This window comes from Chelon labrosus (assembly GCF_963514085.1).
Source record: "Chelon labrosus genome assembly, chromosome: 11".
NCBI lineage: Eukaryota > Metazoa > Chordata > Actinopteri > Mugiliformes > Mugilidae > Chelon > Chelon labrosus.
The window spans coordinates 5989468-6010835 of record NC_140344.1 but is presented as its reverse complement, the minus strand read 5'-3'; the positions used below and the strand labels follow the sequence as shown (position 1 = coordinate 6010835).

The following is a 21368-nucleotide window of genomic DNA, read 5'->3' as shown; positions in this document are numbered from 1 at the left end:
AAAGCCTTAGCAGTGGTTGATTATGAATGGAAAGTTGAGTCTGTAATATTCTATCAAAGGCAATTAATATATAATGTAAATAACAGTGGTCCTAGAACCGAATCTTGAGGGACCCCCTTGTGGACTTGCAATTACTCTACGATAGCACCCGCTAACTGAATAGCCTGGGTTCTGTCTGTGAGTCAATTAGTAAACCACTCAACTGAGTTTTCAGAAAAGCCAAAAGCTAATGAGACTTCCAGTTAGAGTATTGTGGTCCACCGTATCAGAGTTTATATTCTGGTCTAGAATTCATGGGTCTCTACTGGAGGAAAATGTTCCTTTACTGTCCAGATGGTGGTGCCAGCAGCTTTACTCCATCACTCAGGAACCACCTCAGCCCAGCATGTACAGGGTAGACAGGTCACTGACGTATTTGCTCCTGTAGTGTTGATAAACACTCATTACACTGACAGCACCCTTTTTTTTTTTTTTTTTAACTTTTTATCTTAAAAAAATAAAATCATCCTTTTTCCCTTGCTCTGAATGTGAAGAACTGTACCATTGTACTATAAAAAGGTATGAGGTCAAACGTAATAGAGATGAAATAAGCTTTAACTGGTAATAAATAAAGTAAAACTTTCATAATATCATCTCATTTGGTTTTTAATCGCAGTTTCTACATTTTCAAATGATATTTAGTCCAAATTACAATTACAGTCTATGAGTGCATCAAACCAATTGAAAGAGAGCATACATTGTTGTCACTGTAATAAACTAAGCTAATAAATAAAAATGATGAATGAAGAAGCAAAACAAAAACAAAAAACTAAATCATATTAAAAGGAGTGTGTGAAAAAGGTTTTGGGTAGATGGCAAAAGACGAGGCCGTTTTACTCTTTGATGTAAAGAGCGCTTCCTTCCTCTGCAAGGATAACCGATCTGTGGGCTTGCTTGCCACTCAAATGTGGCGACGGTTGAGAGGCGCAAAGTCACCTATAAAACCGTGTCAGACTTCCTATACATTTTTACCACAAGCGTTCTTGAAGTTCTTAAAGAAGACAATGAGATGCTGCCAAGCCCAATGAACTCACTTGTATATGCAAAAAGGGGCGTGGTTTACCAATAGGTTTGACGCTCTTGAAAAATGTGACAGAGAAATACAAACTTCCTCCAATACTTCCTCTACTGCGCTGAGCACCACTGATGCAGATTACTTCCTGAAACTAAATTTTGAGTCTCGGAGCTTCACGCATTTAAGTTGTGCACCCTTTACACTTTGGACTGGCAGTGAAAGAGTAAACCAGCTGTGTGTCTGCAAGAGGCTGCTCTGACAAGTCCTCTGTCCAGTGACTAATAGGGGTCTCTACATTCCCAGGAGGTTTTAACATTGTGCACCACCCGGCTAACAGTGAGTACTCTAACAAAACTATTTTTTTGTGCTTAGGACTTCTCACTCTAAGCTTTAAACTAGTCTGTTAACTTCAAACTGTTCTATCTTTTATCACTTCATCTCATTTTCACCACTCTTGCATTCTTGTTGGCTCTTGCCCCACTTTTCATGGTGGTATCTGTTGAGAGGAATTGCATAGCAGGTCAAACTAAAGATAAACTTCCTAAAAGTGGTTTCAGTCCTGCTTATTTTCCAGATTAGCATCGTACTGAGTTATTAGAATAACAGAAGTAAAATGTTTTCAAGTTGTAGTTTTGGGGTGAAGTCAAACACATTTTTTAAAGCGACTTGTTTAACATCGCTGTCTCACACCCAAAAGCTGAAACTTTTTTTTAATCCACTGACTCAGCTATTTAAGTTGTTTGTATAGCATTTTCTCTTTTATTTTTTGTAGGTGTGCTCTTGTTTTTGTTCCCACATAAACGGCACACCACAGGTACACCACAGACTACAACACTGTCTCAGGTAACATGTATTGTACATGCACTGAACAAAATATGCTGGGAAAATAGCAGCAAAGGGCATTTAAGACTGGACAACTTGTTCACTGTTCATTGACACTGAACGGCTGATTTACACCTGTGGTTACGTAAAAACAGTAAAGCTGTTAAAGGCAGGAACAGTTATGTTTATGCACCTAAAACAATTTGGTTATGGTTTTCCAGACGTAGTTAGGGTAAACTAAATACTAGTACTAAGTAGACTCGGTTCCTATCCAGGCATGAACTGAAGGCACATACTCAACTATATCCTTAACAGGACCCTTTCCTCACTGACCCATTTTTCACTATCAGGATAGAGTTTCTACTTGTGCCAGCTTGTTGAACGGCTGCAGCCAAAGCCAAGTTTACTTGATCTGATTGGAGGAAGATTATCTGCATTTTTGTAAGATTACGCAACCTCTCTTTCAAAAAAACAACAACACACGAATGCATAAGTGCCTTTAAGATCCACCCATAACACTCATGCATGTCTGAGCAGATTGTGCACTTCAATACAGCAAATGAGCCAACAGCACATACAGTATACCAGGAACTTCAAGCTCAGAGAATGCTCACTGAACTGCCTAAGTGTCAGAAGCTATGCAGTTATCGGGTCCACTTTTTCAAGTTTCCTCTGTTATCTTTGTGACCGCACTTCCTTTAAATGTACATAGTCATTCTTGGTGTGTCAAACATGAATTGCTGCTACTTCAACAAAGAAACATATTGAACTCTCGTATCTTAGTCACAGCAAGCACAATGAAAAGCAATAGCCTCAGCTGAACGATGATGATCTTAGATTTTTAAAAGACTTAACACTGCTCTATTGGCTGGATCAAAAATCTATACAATGTACGGCCGAAATTAACATGAGATCAGTATCTGGATGCATCATCTGGAGCCGGTCTCTGCGTTTGCATTTGGCACTAAAATGCATTTCTGTTCTCTCATTTGATTCTTTGCAATTTTTTCTTTATCATTGGCACACTAACATTGCTGCTAGCACCTAAAGCTCACCTCACTGGGCCTATTTCTTTCTTACTGAAGTTGTACTGCTGTACAGCTGTACATTTATGACTGGTCTGTTTGAGCCAACTGCATTCCCATTCTAAAGTGTTTTGTGTACATTTGCATAATAAGGTAGCAGCACCAATAGAATTTTTAAGCTTACGTTACAGGCCACTATAAAACCTTGGATAGCTGCATGCTACACTGACTGTCACCATTGTGTTGGTTTTTTTTTTCTTTACATACATCTCAGAAAATTTGACTGTCTAAATATTAACACACTGGCCAGTCTAAGGAGTACCTTTAGTAACAGACTCATCCTACCCAAATGCACCACAGAACGCCACAGGAGGTCATTCCTGCCTGTGGCTATCAAATTTTATAACTCCTCCCGCTGAGTGTTGGTCACTCTTAACACTCTTAACACTTCAGACGCTGTTAATCTATTTGCAACCTTTTACCTCTGTATATTGTGAATACTTGTGCAATATTGTTTCTTTTACTTTAAATGCATTTTACTTTATTTTTTATATATTTTTGTACTACTTTTATTCTATTGTATTTGCTCTGTCAACTAGCAACTGTCACTTTATGGGAGCAACAGCAACAAAACAATTTCCTTGAAGGATTAATAAAGTATTCTGATTCTGATTGAAACATTTGAACGTACGTTGATGCGAGTGCACTGAGACAGCATGCTAGCGCAAAGGCTTTAGACATGCAAAGGAGCAGCGGAACGACTATGTTGCAATGTGCTGTGAGAACATTAGGATTCTGAAAGAACAAAACAGGAAATTCCAAAACCAACAGAGCGTTTGCTGTAAAACTTTCACAACATGCTGCCGGTGTAGTTTTCGTTGGTTCTCTACTTTTTTTTTTGCTTTTTGGTCACCTCAGCTTTGTAATACTTAACATTAGCCCTTTGCCACAATGACACTCAAATTTGTGTCTCAACAATATGCGCCACACTGGTGCACTTGTTCTCTTAACACCTGGGCCCAGTCTCGATGTCCACAAAAAGCATCAACAACTGTTTGATGGTAAGGTTTCTGGAATTGTTTTAGCTTTGTAGATAGCGAAAGGAAACTTTGACCCTAAATTCTTGCAAACAAACGCTAGTGAAACAAAAGTTTACCTAGCCTGGAAGCCAGACCACTTCCCTGCCCTCAAACTGTTTGTTGTGGAAAGTTGATTTCAAGTTGTTTTGGTGGGAACTGAGTACCAGTTGGTGGGAAATGAGTACCTACCAGGCCAATCAAGTTGTTTTGGCAGGGTTTTTGTGGCACTGGACAGAGGAATAACAGTAATGTAGTCATACGCGTCATCTGAGCACCATACTGAGTTGAATTTGTTTAAAACAAAATGACTCTGATTGGTTGCAGGACTGTGCAATTGCGCGCAGAGGTATTTTTTTTTTCTCTGTATTGCTTGAAACACTAACCATAATAAAATCCAAATGGTGTGTTTCCATACTCATATTCTGATAAGAACTGATTCTGTACTAGTGCTCTCTAATAATGTTGTAGCAATTTGGAAGGTGTGATTAATTTATGCTCTTACTTTAGCTCTGAGACCCAAAACTCTAACCACTTATATCTCTTCGAGGTTACTATTGCTCCTTTGAACCAAGGACTAGTCCACTGTTAATCAAAGCTTACCCTGGGTAGAATGAAACTATTTTTGGATAGATGTTAAGACTTTGTTGCAAATAGTGCTTGTGTCACCTGCTATATAAGAAAGCCCACAACACTAGAAAAGAACTTTGCCATCCCTCAAGTGGCCGGAGTAGCTACCAGAAAAACTCTTCAGTAAACACCATCTCCAAGGTCATGTGAGTTTCAGGTGGGCCACTCCCACAGCTGTGCCAAATAAAAACCTTAACTCCCTACCAGTCATTTAGACCTGAAGAAGCCTCTTGGATGAGTGGCTTCTTGAGTGAAACTCAAACAAGTCCAGTTGTCTTTGTTTAAGTCTTTTTTATTTTCTATGACTTGGATGACAGATAATCTCTACAGACTTAATTAATCAAAGCTTTGTTTTTCCCAGGTCAAGCTACAATGAAGAGAAGGGACACGCCCCTTTTCAAGCAGCAGTCTACACCATGCCTTGGAAAGGGTGAGTAAACAGCACAGAGGTAGGGCGTAGTATGCATAGGCACAGATGCCTAGGACAACAATGGTAACACTGGCACAACTCGTTTGTTACACATCTGTTGGCATAAGTCTGCCACACAAGGATTTAACTGCACAACTCCACTCAACTTTCATGATCCACTTTTTGCAGTAATAGTGGGAAATTCAGTCCAGATAGAAGCAGTGATTCAAAGTAGAAGACGTGACAGAACTGCTAAAGCCTAAATATGTTGTTTTGTAAACGCACCAACTACACAAACAGGTTCAAGCACTTTTATCGGGAATGTATTTTGAGCAGGGCGGCACGGTTTCTGCGTGGAGTTTGCATGTTCTCTCTGTGTCTGCTTGGGATCTCTCCGGCTGTCTGTCTCTCTGTGTTAGCCCTGTGATAGACTGGCAACCTGTCCAGGGTGTACCCCGTCTCTCGCCCAATGACAGCTGGGATAGGCTCCAGCCCCCCGCGGTTACAGAAGATGAATGAATGAATGTATTTTGAGCACAAAGTCGCTCAACAGCAAAATCTTGCAGCTTTACATGTTATTTTTTCATTTTCTTAGTGAGAAAACAAGAATTGCTAACATGAGAGCAGATATATTTCTTTTGAATTTTACTCACAATCACAATGTTGTGTTTGTTTTTTTTTGCTGTTGTTCAGACTTTGGGTTGAGTTATTTGTATAGTGTAGTGTAGTGATACTCTTCTAGTTTTGGCAAAAAAAAAAAAAGACTTAACCCCTTTAGAACATACAAGCATAAACTTAAACGATTTGTCTTGTCAAAGGTAAAGTTGGGCGTTATAATTAAATACTCAGTGTTTCCCAGCGGCCCGCCAGGGTGCAATTTACTCCGCCATGGTCTCAAAAAGAATCAGATATATTTTTGCATATTTAAAACAACATTTTGCTTGCGCTGCTTTTCCTAATGCTCCTGAAAGCTTATCTCGCTCCCTCCCCAAAGTTGACTCCACACCGATCCTCCACACACACCGCCCGCTCACCTGCTCTGTACTGAATTTAACCTGATGGAGAAAACGGCACGGAAAACTCACATAGCATGTGAAGCTATGTGTGTTGTTCACTAATACCACCACTTTTTCAAAGCCATAGTTCAGGGTTTAGCTTGGAGTGAGATTCTTTTCTTTTTTTTTTTTTTTTTTTGAGGGGGCAAGGGTGAAGTGTGCTTGAAGACATGGCAAGCTCCCACTTCCACCTCTTCTTTGACATATGCATGCAATCGCAGCATTCGCGCACCTTCATGTATTCGCGCGCATTTGTGGAAGGTGTGATTACGACGCTGCTATTTCACCTGGCAACGAAAAATACTATTTTTTGATTGGCTGATAGGTTGCTGATTCATACAGTCTGCCTTTAATTTTTTTTTTAATATACAGTCTATGTTACTAATGTGTGGTGAGTTTTATCACTTCTCAGTGTGAGAAATGTCATGTGTGAGCGTGTGAACTTATTGAAATGCGTGTGTCCTTAAGAGCCCTGCCAATGTTTGTGCTCTTGATTTTTCAGACCATGGAGATTTACAATTATTTAAAGAGTTGGTCAAAATCTGAAGGAAACGACTCCAGACATAACGGGAACTAGCTTAAATTTGTAAGCGCTAGCTAGCAACCTTCGATTGAAAATCAACTGTTTACTATAAATTTGATTTATTCGCTGACATTGTATTTAATCTTACATACATTTGCCCATAGAATGGCACGTCTCAAAGACATTTTGTTTAGTATTCCTGGATGAACTGCACAGACTGCTGCTAGTTGTCGCTAATATCCACGTTGTTATGGTAATTTAAAGACGGAATGATACGAAACGCATGATCTTATTCTATGTGCCATATACTGTAAGTAGTTTTTGAAAGTTGGGATAGCACCATAATGATAACACTGAATACACTTTCAAATTCAGTAAATGTGGCGTCTCTATCCGCTACAGTAGTTGTATAGGCTGTAATAAGAAAGCCCTGGCTCTGGATGGGAAAAAAAAAATAACTGGCCAATCAGCACAAATCCACGTGTATGTCCACTGCATCCACTGCATGTTGGCTTTGCAACAGCTACACATAGTTTCATAGATTCCATCTTATCAACTAAGTGACTGTTTGCTTTTGTTAAAAAAGTAGACTCTTAAGAAAAAAGCAATCCCCTAAAATGGCCTCAGGAAAAACTTTACATTCAGATACTGGCATTTCAAGTAAAGGTTAAAGCTATAATAAACATAAATAAACAAATTTGGGAACAACTGTGTTTTTAAAATGTACCTTCTCAGGGCTTTTATAATACATAGAGAATCGCAGGGTTTCATTCCCTTCATATTACCCCATCTCACAGACAACTGCTCACATGTTAGCAGCCAGTTGTGGCATACCAGCTTTGATTAGCTGCCCCTGTTGCCATGACGCTCCCAACACCCTAAAATAGAGACAGAGAAGGACACTCAAGACAGCAACAACTAGCAGCTGCATTATACATACAGGCACTGGACCACATAAACAACAGACCGAAGTCTGACTGTGGCAGTAGGAGTGAAAACCCAGGGGAGAAGCATCGTAGATACAAGAAAGTTACAGAAGCCAGACCTAAGGACAGTGTAAACAGTTTTAAAAGGTTTCAGCAACACTTGACTGACCTGACATCGGGTGCCAGATATATTCCAACAGTGGAGGCAAAGCTCAGATCTAGGGGGTTCTACAAGAGGCAGAAGCAGACACATGAAAGCTGAAACATTTGACTCAACAGAGACTGAGAGATACAAACATGGCCCAAATCACGACGGAAGGTAAGAGACAGACAGAGATTCCCCTGCTGCTTAGAAAACTGTACAGTGATGCAATGTGAAGACAACTACAAGTTTATAAGAGGTTCTTTCAATGGCTATTGCCTGAGGCACAAAGGCATTGAGATTTGATAGACAATTTACTTTTTGATTGATAGTGAAGAATGATTTTAGTCAACAAACAAACAGCTGAAACAGTGGGATATAACATATTAAAAGTGAATACTCTGAAGAATTTCTAGATGCCTTTTTATCATGTCACTTATACCAAAAGATGCAAAAAAAAATTGTTTTAATACAAATGCTAACAGAGCCTCCATAATCAGACTGATCAGGTTTCTATAGTTATATAGGGCAAGGTCATGTAAGAGACGGCTCAGCTGTTCCAGTAGGGAGAGAGTACACAAGCTGAGAGGGTCGTCAGGGATGACAGCTTGCGAAATGTGCTAGCCAAGACAAAGGCAGCAAAATGTACCAGTGTAAGGGCAAATGCTAATCTGTCATCTGGAAGACTGCTAGAGGCTTTCACACCGTGTTGCATGTGAACCACATGCAGCTGAGAAGTTTGTTATTTGATACAGAGGTCCTGCAAGACATGCGGCATCAAGTAACAAACTTGCTTGTTGATTCAAATATCTCTCTATGGATTATTCTGGAGCTGTCCCGGTGACCTACAGCGACTGCATCATTAATACTGTTAGTGACAGTGACGACATGCTGATAAGAATAGGCTAAACATCTACATGGCTGATGGGACATTGGATAGCCAAAAGTAGTTTTCAGACCAGGGGGATTAAGCAAGCCGACAAAGCTTGCTTGATCTTTCATCTAGCCTGATCAAACTACACATTCACTGAGTCTTTGAGTTTAAAAATAACACCAGAGCTCATGCCATGGGTATATAAGAGAAGCAGGTCAATACAAATAAACCTTACTGTTTTCCCACCAGAAAGTCTTGAGAACCAAATTGATGGTATGCTAGTGACTGTAGTTTTAACAACAAGGTCAGACATCCCGTTTCCATTTAGAGTAAAGGCTAGAAAAAATCATAATCCTCCCACACATCAGGACTCATATTTTGGGAATGTTTACTTACAAGTTAATTTTATTTTGATCTGGTTAAGAGTCTCTACAAAAATGATTCCCATGGCAAAATGCAGCAGCAATGAATGGCACAAAATGTAAAATCAACTGGCCATCAACTAGCAACCAAACTTCTAAAAAGCATGCTCCTCCGATAAATGATCACTTAGCAATCATAAATGCAGTTAAATTACAAACCTCATACATTATATACTGCATGTACGCGTTGCACTTTTCAGTGTAAAATGTCCTGTCATTGTGGCGAAACCAGCTATCATCGCACTGTAGCAAGAGCTAAACATTGCCATGTACCAATAAACAAAGAGCAGACTGTAGGATCTGTTTAGCTTCCCTTGTGTTGTACGTCATTATCTGAGCTGTGAGTTCACACAAGGGGTGAGCCTCCCAACCCCAGGAGATGAGAAGACACGCTAGGACAGGACAGTGATTAAATGTGTTTACTGTATTTTGCCTGACACGTTGGCAGAGTGCAACCAAGAAACTCAAGACGTGTTTACTAGTGTGTTAGTTAAGATGAGGCGCTGCAAAGCATCCCCTGACATCCATCATCTACTGCAAACTCGTATTCGGTCTCAAGTTTACGTTCCTGGTATTTGTATTTATTGCCATCTCAAAGATAATGTTATTTCTACTTTTAGTGGTGCCACAGTTCATCAAATTTATGAGATGAAATATAACATGTCAGCCAACTTGTCAGACCTGTCATTTATTATTCCAACATCAGACTACTTTAATAACTAATGCTATTGGCTGCTGTGCCCTTTTAAACATCTTTTCTTGGTATCATATCCTCATATCCTCTAAAACTCAAACTTTTCTCGACCTCCTCAGAAATGCCACGACTTTTCCCACGAATTTCAATGAATGAGGTGGATGAGAAGGTACGTCTGATAGCAGAGAAGGTGTACGCCTCTGCCCTGAAAGAGGAAGACACCAAGGATGCTCTGGCACTGTTCACTGTGCCGGAGGACTGTCCCATCGGTCTGCGTGAGGACAGGGAGAGGGCGCTGCAAAAGGAGCTGGCTGAGCAGCAGTCTGAGGAGACCACTAAGAAGTAGGAAATGAAAGTTTAATCAAACACACCTCTCTTTTTTGAAATCTAGAAATCCTAAATCAACAACCAAAACAGAAGATACTCTAAATTTTTTAAGTGGAAGTTTCTGTCCCTTCTTGTGTGCCTAGGAAGAAGAGCTTCATGCTGAAGCGTTCACAGTCAGTCTCTTTGCAGACATCGGCCAGCGGTGACTGGGCCCTGTGTGGGGCTACCCCAGTGTTCGCAACAACCCCGTCTGAACCTTTTCTCCCAGAGGGTTTTCCAGAATTCCAGAGAGTTACCATCAGTGGGGACTACTGTGCAGGGGTAAACAGTGCAAACACTCCACATGTTGTTATACACCTATATGTGATATGAACGATTGCTTTACAGATGGCACCAATATGAAAAATAAACAAAACAGCTGTGCACAGATACAGTAGACAGTCTTTAGCTACAGCAGAAAGAGGCCCAATGTTACTGGAAGGGTCGTTAAAATGAATAAGTGATTTTTCAATTTGTCCCTCTCTATCATGTTTCCAGATCACAGTGGAGGATTATGAGCAAGCAGCCAAAACTCTCCTTATTGCGTTGCACATTCGAGAGAAGTACTCCAAGCTGGCCTACCACCGCTTCACCAGAACCACTGTCCGTTTCCTTCGCATTGCACAAAATCAGAAGTGGAGGGAGGAGGATGAGGTCTTGCCAGGTAGGGTCTTTTCTAAAAATTTCAAAAAACCTCCAAAATACTGTACAAGTGAGTACTTGTACACGTTAATGCTAAGTACATGTTTTGAACAAGTACAGTTGTTTCTCCAGACCAATCAACCAACGTTTTACTACACATGAAGGAATAATTAGCTCTATAATGAACCACTCACACAGCTTCATAGAACAATTCAGACAGAGCCGAAACAAGCAAGAGCAACTTTGCATTTTAATTATTAAGCCATTTTAATAATAGGCTTCCATACATTTCCCAAAACAGAATGAATGCAATGGATGCTAATGTGAAGAATGTACATTAACTGAACTTTAGTGCTCCACTAAAACAATCAGACTATTAGATCATTATTCATTAGACTACGCTTTTGCAAAAATAATTCGATGTCAACGATTAGTTGCATATGGTAAACACTCTATTAATCACTGATTCTGATTTTATAATCATTTCTGCTGTTTGTTTAGTTGTGTGTTGCATAGGAACAGTAAAGCTTAGTGTGTATCAACTATTTGACACGTTTTTTTTAAGACTGCTCTGTATGTGTATCAGTTAGTATGAAGTGTGTGTGTGACACAAGGTCAGTCACACTATTCCTGACAACAAATAACAAACTAGAAGCTTCTGCTGTGTGTGATCCAGCAAACAACACCGGGACAGACAAAGAAAATATCTCATCTTAGAAGTATTAAACTCATTAATGCAAAAATGGTGTTGGATACTTCGACAATCAAACACATACTGTACATGCATTCATTTGGTTATCTAATCCTTTTTTTGCAGTGCCTGAGCAACAATAGTGGTAACATGATTCAACATATTTTTGACTGAAATCTATTCAACTGAAAACTAAAATGAATATTTTGCATTTGGCATTAGTGGGGTGGTGAGCTTTCAGTAAGATCAGTGATCAATAAATTAGATTTAGATTAGATTTTAGATGGATACATTTAGTATGGTAATAGTTTCATCATTTAACTCCCTCTAGACAGTGACTGTTTTGGTTTATGCAATCAATCATTTTGCTACACGACTCACAGAGCTGAATTCCTTGCACACTGTGCAAATATCAATTAGCGATTGCGATTAGATAACAAACTACAACCTTATGGTGGCACAGCTCCACATATGCATCGGTGACTCTTAAGTTGTGAAATGCTTATTACCAAAGCTCAGAGTCCAAACATTCAGGCTCATGTCATTGAAATCATAACAAGCCTAAATTTAACTTAAGTGGTGAGGAAACAGACTTCAAAACAACAGCATCTGTACTTCGTCAAAGATTGCGTAGGTAAAAGAAGCACCACCTGGGACACAACTGTACTCTACAGTGAGTGTTTTTAAATTTCAACAACTGTAACAGAGTAAACAAGAAAGGACAAAATATATTTAGATCTAGGACAAATAACAGTTCTTTCAATTATTAATATATAGACTATTTTTTTCATCAATCAACCTATTGATTATTTTCAGTAAAACGTTTTGTTAACTTATTACTAAATAATAACCATACATTCTATTATTAATATTTTAACCTCTTATTCAAATTCCTAACATTTCTTAATCTGAAACACTTCAACCTTTAATATATCCACATTCACATAAACAAACTGCTTACAACATGCAAGATCACTGGAAGGCAGCAGTATCTTTTTATCCATTAGCATCTCCATTATTGAGTCTTCGGTGAGTTCTTATTTATTACGTGGTCTGTGTATATACGTAATCCACATAATCACTTAAAAAATGGTGGTGTAACAGACCAAGCGGCTCTTGGCTCTTTGTTATGGTGCAGCACCTCCACACAACCCTACAGGATGGAGGGTTGTTAACAAATTCCTCTTTCGATTAGCATTTACTGCATGTTACTGGATTCCATTTTTAAGTATTATACTTTTTTATAAGGAATGGCTCTGCAATAATATTGTTTTTCCAGGCCATCATGACAAAATAGTTATTATGATAGACAGTTTACACCATGACAACATCAGAGTGTTTTTAATATGTCTCATATTTGTTTTTGCCTGTGTCACTGGGTCCTGTTGTAAAGCACTGTTATATCCTGTTTTGATAACCTACTCAAATCATCTGCAGACATCTGGCCTACCCCTCATGAAGGAGAGGACCCATATTCCATGGAGGGCATTCCTGAGGACCTGAACTATGAGCTGCAGATGAAGGATGGCATAGTCCATGTTTATGATAATGCAGAGGCCCTGAAACAGCAGCAGCCCCACAGCCTCCCTTACCCTGACCTTGAGACCTTTGCTATAGACCTGAGCCATGTACTTGCAATGATAGCTGATGGCCCAACGTGAGTACACAACAATTTATATATTATCTAGGTTAATCAGGAGAGGATGCTTCAGCATGAAAGTGCTGTAAAATTTTACGTTGTGTTGCCTCACAGGAAAACCTACTGTCACAGACGGTTGAACTTCTTAGAGTCTAAGTTCTACCTCCATGAAATGCTGAATGAAATGGCGGAACTAAAAGAGCTGAAAAGTGTTCCACACAGGGACTTCTACAATGTTAGAAAGGTTGGTTGCACTTTGCATTTTATTATGCAAAGAATTAATAAATACATAAATGCTGTAACACAATTATTAATCTGACCAACTTGGGCTGAATTCTTGTCTTACTACTAACTTTAGTGCACTCAGTCTAAATAAATACCAGTTTATGGAGGTACTGTTGCTCGTCCAATAAAGTTGTGCACCTTTTCACTGTTTGCTTTATGTCAAACACAGGTGGACACACATATACACGCTGCCGCTTGCATGAACCAGAAGCATCTGCTGAAATTTATAAAGACCACATACCAGACAGAGGCAGATCGCGTGGTCTTGGAGAAAGGCAATCAGAAGATCACACTCCAGAAAGTCTTCAACACCCTCAATATGGACCCCTATGACCTCACCGTGGACTCTCTGGACGTGCATGCTGTAAGAACAAATTCATAGCTGACATTTTGAAGCCTACAACAGATTTACCTTGAAAATGTATCTAAATAGACAATGTCCTTGAGGCAAATAGCTTACATGATCATATAATGACTATGTGGCCCGCCAACAACTTGTTACTGCAAATAACTTACAGAGTGTTAATCCAACCTGTTCTTGTCACACAAGGAAGCAGTTATGGGTGTTCAAGCAGTTCATATGGTGTTGCACAATTGTCTATGTTCCAACAAAGGTTCTGTTGATTTGGAGTAAGAAAATAATGAATATAGTCATTTTGTTGGAATGACAATGTCGTGATCAGCCAGCAGATTCACCTCCTCCCACAAATTACTCTCCTAGGGAAGGCAAACCTTTCATCGGTTTGACAAGTTCAACTCCAAATACAACCCAGTGGGAGCCAGCGAACTGCGAGAGATTTACTTGAAAACGGACAACTACATCGAAGGAGAATACTTTGCACGCCTCATCAAGGTGTAGTATAAGTTAAAGCACTAAAGCCACCTGCACAACATTTATTTTTATCTATTTAGACATCTTGCTAATCGAGAATTATGTAAAGCCAATAAACTCAACTAAATTGTCAATCAGAAAGGATAATAATGACGGTCAGGTAGAAATCTGTGAAGTCTTCAGATGTAGTCCAATCTTTGTTTAGTGAAGCCATTCTTTATGTCACAGTAGGTAAAGTACAACTGTAAAAAAAGAAAGAGATTAACAATAGCTCAGTTTCTTTCAGTGACTTTCAGTTTGGGAGCTTTGTCTTGTGCATGCTGGCTCGCTGTCAACTCACAGGGGCACTTTAACAGAGCCATCTTTAATGTCATGTCATAGCCTGGAAACCAGACCAACTTGAACTGATGATGTTCAGTAAAGATATGTCGGGCCAGTCAAATTGTTTGGGCATGCTTTATGTGGTGACAGACAGATGAGTAACAGTGACGTAGTCATTCGTTTATATGAGAGCGGTGGAGTACAGAATGGCTCTGATTGGTGGTAGGGCTATAAAATTGCACGTAAAGGTGTATGTGTTCTCTATATCAGTAACATGCCCGAAAGTGAAATCAAAATGGCAGAGAATCATGGAGTCAGGCTACAGCAGGCTAAACGTGCTTTCCCTTTTTAACTGTCTGCAGTGAGAAGGCAGATTACACAAAATATATTAGAAAAACACAGATGAGATGAAATGTCTTCCATGATCAAACCATGAAACAAGCTAAACTTATCAAGCTATTAAAAACTCAATATCTTGGGTGCATTACACGTAATTTTGCTTTTTGCTAACTAAAATGTTTCCTCTAAACACAGGTATCTTTGTGTATAATGGTCTGACTATGGTATATTTTGTGGATTTATACCAAAGACATACACTGCCTGGCCAAAAAAAAAGTCACCACCAAAAAAAAAGGTCACACACTCTAATATTTCGTTAAACCACCTTTAGCTTTGATTCCAGCACGCAATCGCTGTGGCATTGTTTCAATAAGCTTCTGCAATGTCACAAGATTTATTTCCATCCATTCATTTTTCACCAAGATCTTGTATTCATGATGGGAGAGTCTGATCACTGCACAAAGCCTTCTCCAGCACATTCCAAAGATTCTCAATGGGGTTAAGGTCTGGACTCTGTGGTGGTCAATCCATGTGTGAAAATGATGTCTCATGCTCCCTGAACCATTCTTTTCCAATTTGAGCCCCATGAATCCTGGCATTGTCATCTTGGATTATGCCCGTGCCATCAGGGAAGAAAAAAATCCATTGATGGAATAACCTGGTCATTCAGTATATTCAGGTAGTCAGCTGACCTCATTCTTTGGACACATAATGTTGCTGAACCTAGACCTGACCAACTGCAGCAACCTCAGATCATAGCACTGCCCCCACAGGCTTGTACAGTAGGCACTAGGCATGATGGGTGCATCACTTCATCTGCCTCTCTTCTTACCCTGATGCGATGGTCCCCCACTATCCTTTCAGTTTTTAATAATGCGTTGGACAGTTCTTAACCCAATTTTAGTAGTTTCTTCAATCTCCTTAGATGTTTTCTCTGCTTGATGCATGCCAGTGATCGGACCCTTCTCAAACAGACTAACATGTTTTCCACAACCACAGGATGTGTCTTTCAACATGGTTGTTTAAGAAATGAGAAGCTACTCATTGCATCAGTTGGGGTTAAATAACTTGTTGCCAGCCGAAAGATAATTACCCATGCAGTAATTATCCAATAGGAGGCTCGTACCTATTTGCTTAGTAAATCCAGGTGGTGATTTTTTTTTGGCCAGGCAGTTTATTTAATCCATTGATTTGAGATAGTCTGTAAATGCCTACCAGCCACAGGTGGTAATCTTCTCAGAATGCTAAAGTACATGAAGTTTCTTTTGAAGTAGCATGGCGATTCCAGTGGTTGCTTTATGAAGAAATATCACTAACTTCCTGTGGTTTGTTGCCCGTTTCAGGAAGTAGCGCATGAGCTTGAGGAGAGTAAGTACCAGCATGCTGAGCCCCGTCTGTCAATTTACGGGCGCTCTACCAGCGAGTGGGAGAGCCTAGCAAAGTGGTTCATCCAGCATAAGGTCCACTCACCCAACATGAGATGGATGATCCAAGTTCCAAGGATCTAGTAAGTGAAAACAGAACTCCACTATAACACAGAGAGAAGAATCCTTAGAATAAGACAAACATGGGCAGGTTAACTCCAATTACATCTGCTACTTCTACTGGTCACTTTATATTTCTAACAGGTCACTTTATATTTATATTTCTAACAGGTCACTTTATATTTTTAACATAGTTTATAGTTGTATAAACATTTTATTTCTAGTCACTTTCTATTTTTTATATAGCTTTTGTATTTTATGTTCAATATATGTTACTGCTCCTGGATGCTTGAATTTCCCTCGGGATTAATAAAGTATCTATCTATCTATCTATCTACCTATCTAGTGTAGGACTTTTTTAAGATAAAAAAGGAACATGACACTGTTTACAACAAATTGAACCATTAGTAGTAAGACATGGGTAACTAAACAAATCTGTTAAATTTGGTTCACATACTTATGTCTGTGCTTCATCTTGCATTTTTGAAATCATAGTTAAGAAGAGCCTGAGTGTAAAAAATCTATCATGTTTCCCTATGTTGGCTGTAGATTAGTATAATCATAGTACTCAATAGGCTGTTGTGCTTGTATGGGTGGTTGGATTGATGTAATTCCTTTTGTCCTGCAGTGACATTTTCAAGTCAAAGAAGTTAATACCAAACTTCGCCAAAATGCTGGAGAACGTTTTCCTCCCCCTCTTTGAAGCGACAGTCAACCCACAAAAGCACAAAGCAATACATGTGTTCTTAAAATACGTAAGTACTTTATCAAAGGTGGAATTATAGCCATCTCCCTTAGCTTCACCCAGACATTCCAGATATACTGAGCAATAGCCATGTCGTGACTGAGCAGACAAGGCGTTAAAGAATGGCTTGTCGCACCTCTGAAAAAACGTGCTTGTACAAATATTTGTTTTACAAATGTGCCAATATTACCTTTGTTGTCCTGTAGGTGACAGGATTTGACAGCGTGGATGACGAGTCCAAACACAGTGACCACATATTCTCTTACAAAAGCCCAAAGCCTGAGGCATGGACCACAGATGACAACCCTCCCTACACCTATTACTTGTTCCACATGTATGCCAACATCATGGTGCTCAACAACTTGCGCAAGTAAGTCCTGCCTGAGGATCTCAGGTCACAAAAAAGTCTTCATGGGTATATACAGTACATGACTTTAGTAGCCAGAATATTTGACCTCAATGTTTTTTCATGTTCAAGTGTGGGGAATGGGCCAAGGGGGTAGCTTAGACAGAGTAATTCACATACAATTGTTAATTATACAGATTCTTCAACTGACAGAATGCTATACTTATGAAATGTCACACAAATCTCTCTCTCTTAGTGTTGACACCACAAGTAATTGTCGCTGTTGAAGTGTTGCTCAAGCGCTTGCTGACGTTGCTATGTCGGTAATCTATTTAAAAATGAAGTGGGGAAACAAACACATCTGACAGGTTGACCCTTCACCATAGTTTGTGGCTTAGATTACTTGCTTTCAGTGGATTTTACACATAAACTCTAAACACAACTTACAAGATTGTGGAGCAGACTAATGACACTAATGTCACCCAGGGTTGCATTAGACTTAACCTTGTGAAGATGGTAACACGTCAACACAACCAGTCCCACTGCCAACTTTTTAGAAACTTGATGTGAAAGAAGTGAATCTCATGAAATGCCACGTTTAAATACTAGCAGTGCACTGAATAATTACTTGCCTTCATACAGGGAACGCGGACTCAACACCTTCCAGTTCCGTCCCCACTGTGGTGAAGCTGGATCCATCACCCACCTGGTTTCTGCGTTCCTGCTGGCCGACAACATCTCCCATGGACTCAACCTAAAGAAGGTGCAGCTTCAAGTTCATACAAGGGTTTCATATTTAATGTCTTTTGAACGTTGATAGCCTAAGGCACTAACAGATGATATTTTACACTATTCTGACTACGATCACGTCTGCTGGTTTACTGTCATCATCGAAGATCATAAGCAGCAAAGTGCTCATGCACAAGGGAGAGCTTGTTTTAATGAGTTCAAAGTCGCAGCAAGCACTGGATCTGCATCTTACAATGAATGGAGCTAATGGCGGAACATGATGACTGGAAAAGACCAAAAAAAACTTCATTTGAATATTAAAATGAGAACAGTCATATTTGATTCTGAGCCTAGAATAGTTTCATTGTGTTTTTTTAAACGCAACCGTAATCCTTGTAGGTGGCACTTTTTTCTGTGTTAAGCCACGATAAGCAGAGAATCTGTCACCTACGGTGCACCAGAAACTGTAAGAGCATCCATGAACGGTACATAGGTTGAACAGTTATGCTATTAAAAAGTAGGTATAGACAGTATTGTATGACATTTAAATCTCTGAAAATGTTGCATATTATTTCTTTACTATCAAATACTGTATTTTTTTTAAGACGTACAGCATCACTCACATCTCTGTGGTGTGTCTACCTGTCTTCCTCCTCTGCAGAGTCCAGTGTTGCAGTACCTGTACTACCTGGCCCAGGTCCCGATCGCCATGTCTCCTCTTAGTAACAACAGCTTGTTCCTGCAGTACTCCAAGAACCCCCTGCGAGAATTCCTACACAAAGGCCTGTGTGTGTCGCTGTCCACCGATGATCCCATGCAGTTCCACTACACCAAGGTCAGAACCACAGGAACAGGAACATTTATTTAACAATTACAGCAAATATTGTATTTGTATTGGTGACACCAGTCTGGATACAGCTGAAGATCAAATCAGCTGATCAGTATCACTACGATGTCTAGTGTGTAATGTATGTGTTAAAGTACTACACAGTACAAGTCATTTGCATGGCCTTGTTTTTGAAACGTGCTATAAATATGAACTCGCCAGAGTATTATAATTTTAACAAAACAATGGATAACATCTGTTCCTTCATACGCTGCAGGAAGCCTTGATGGAGGAGTACGCCATTGCAGGCCAGCTGTGGAAGCTGAGCACCTGTGACTTGTGTGAGATTGCCAGGAACAGCGTTCTGCAGAGCGGCCTCTCACATCAGGTAAAGCCAAAAACTCTTTTCACCAAGTCTGTTGCATAACATGATAAAAATCTACAGGACAGAGCAACACATTGTTTCACTTTCTACATCTTAAAATAATAAAAATGACCTTGGTAACTTCTAACATTGGAGAAATATAATGTCTTATGGTAGTTATTATCATACTACCAAACTTTACAATGGGCTGAATAAAATTTTGCGTAGAGACCTAAATATCAGTGGTGTTACCATCAAAATGTCAATCACCCATTCTTCAAAGTGCCATTCAAATTAATTCCAGTGACCACACAACCTCAAACATGGTTCTTAGAATGTAATCTCTTAACATTTTAGTCAGTAAAATAGTACAGTTTTCAAATTTTATATATACCCCGACCAAGATCTCTTGATCAGGTCACTAAACTTCAACTTCCTTTCGACCAAATCTGTGCAACCTGCTAAATTCATAAATATTTTATGAAGGTGAAATACTCAGTCTACATCTTTTTAATCTTCCTCAACAGGAGAAGAAACATTTCCTTGGTTCAAACTACCTAGAAGATGGACCAGAGGGCAACGACATTAAGCGGACAAATGTGGCTCAAATCCGCATGGCCTACCGCCACGAGACCCTGTGCAATGAGCTCAGTTTTCTGGCGGATGCCGTGAAGACAGACGTTGGCCAGAGTTCAGCTGAGTGATCCACCATGTGAGCACAAATTGTGTCAACATGTCCTAAAAATAAAAGGGTACATGGGAGACAGCACTTTTCTTTTTACCTTCTTCTACAAATGTTCCTGACCCTAATTAAAAAAAAAAAAAAACACAAAGCAACAGTGACATTTTGGCCAGCCTAATGCAGTATGATATAAACTTGAGTTTTAGACCGTATTCAGTGTTGAACAAATTAACATCAACAACCATGTGTGCCTCGTTTTATCAGGATAGAGGTTTATTTTCTTTTGTAGAGTGCCAATTGTACTTTTTGATATACAGCGTAGAAGGGCATTTTCCACACAAACTGATTTTGAATTTACACATTCAGAAGCAGAATATACAATTATTTTCATTGAAAATTACTTTGTAACTTCTTTGTAACTGTATGTTAAAAACAACATTATCTGTATTAAATGTCTGAAATGAGGACAAACATAATGTACCATGAAAGGTTGCTGTTCAGTTGCCTACTGAATTCTCTCGGCTGCATGATTTTGAGAAGTGAATAAGAGGCCAGGAACATATTCCTGAGAGTGTGATAGACCCCTGAATCTAGTTTTGTGGGAGCTCTGGGGTGAAAATCAGTATGTAAACCCTTTGTTATACTCCCAATTGTGAAACAATGGAGTGATTTAAATGATTATTTTTTATGTTTGTCATTTCTCATAGTTTTTCATATGTAAAATAAAGGCTGCAGAACAGTCAAGAATATTTTGTGTCCGTCCATCCGGTTACTTTGCAAGTGCATTTGTCTGAAAGTGAGCAGAACTTGTCAAAACCTAAAAAAATCAGTAACAGATGCTTACTGTGATGTTATCGGGCTAATATCAAAGTGGAACCAATTACATCCAGAAATGTCCACTTTTATGGACAAAGCGCTATCATTACTTTTAGTAGTTTCTTTAAAAAGGTTATTTAATAGTTCCTTCATTTCAGTGTGAAACTGTAGCTTAGTTGGTGTCCCAATGTTTGCCAACTTTATAATTTGTTTTACAAGCCTTTTAAATTATTATTAGTGTTTCACAATGACCTTGGTCAGCAAGTGAAACTGGGATACAACTAAATTGTTACAGTGACTCCTCTCAACCCATAGGACCCAAAGGCCCCCACTAACAACATTCTGTTGCCAGACACCACAGGACACCCTCAGAAGGACCATGTACATTCTCTGATAAGTCACAACTATTTGTGAGGCACAAGGGAGACCTAAAATAGTACTGTCCTCAGATTAGGGTGGCCGTGTGTGGAGTTTGCATGTTCTCCCTGTGTCTGCGTGGGTTCTCTCGAGGTACTCCAGCTTCCTCCCACTGTCCAAAGACATGCTGATTAGGTTAACTGGCGATTCAAAATCGGCTATAGGTGTGAGTGTGGTTGTGTCTCTCTGGTT

At 39.5% G+C, this 21368-nt stretch overlaps 1 protein-coding gene across 1 annotated transcript; it reads left to right on the top strand.

Annotated features, from left to right (window-relative positions):
* The first annotated feature begins 918 nt into the window (after positions 1-918).
* Positions 919-20682, top strand: LOC311495769 (AMP deaminase 3-like). The gene is made up of 16 exons (XM_084555356.1): positions 919-1390; positions 4969-5037; positions 9772-9994; positions 10123-10300; positions 10517-10682; positions 12789-13008; positions 13105-13234; positions 13445-13639; positions 13997-14128; positions 16111-16274; positions 16880-17006; positions 17203-17366; positions 17985-18105; positions 18733-18906; positions 19175-19285; positions 19789-20682. Exons 2-16 carry the CDS (start codon positions 4980-4982, stop codon positions 19963-19965), a joined length of 2340 nt encoding a protein of 779 aa, XP_084411482.1. The 5' UTR covers positions 919-1390; positions 4969-4979; the 3' UTR covers positions 19966-20682.
* The last annotated feature ends 686 nt before the right edge of the window (positions 20683-21368 follow it).

Coding starts and splice junctions, on each gene's coding strand:
- LOC311495769 (XM_084555356.1), top strand. CDS start 4,980: ATGAAGAGAAGGGACACGCCCCTTTTCAAGCAGCAGTCTACACCATGC. Junction 5,038..9,771: donor TACACCATGCCTTGGAAAGG/GTGAGTAAACAG, acceptor CGACCTCCTCAG/AAATGCCACGACTTTTCCCA. Junction 10,683..12,788: donor GGAGGATGAGGTCTTGCCAG/GTAGGGTCTTTT, acceptor AATCATCTGCAG/ACATCTGGCCTACCCCTCAT.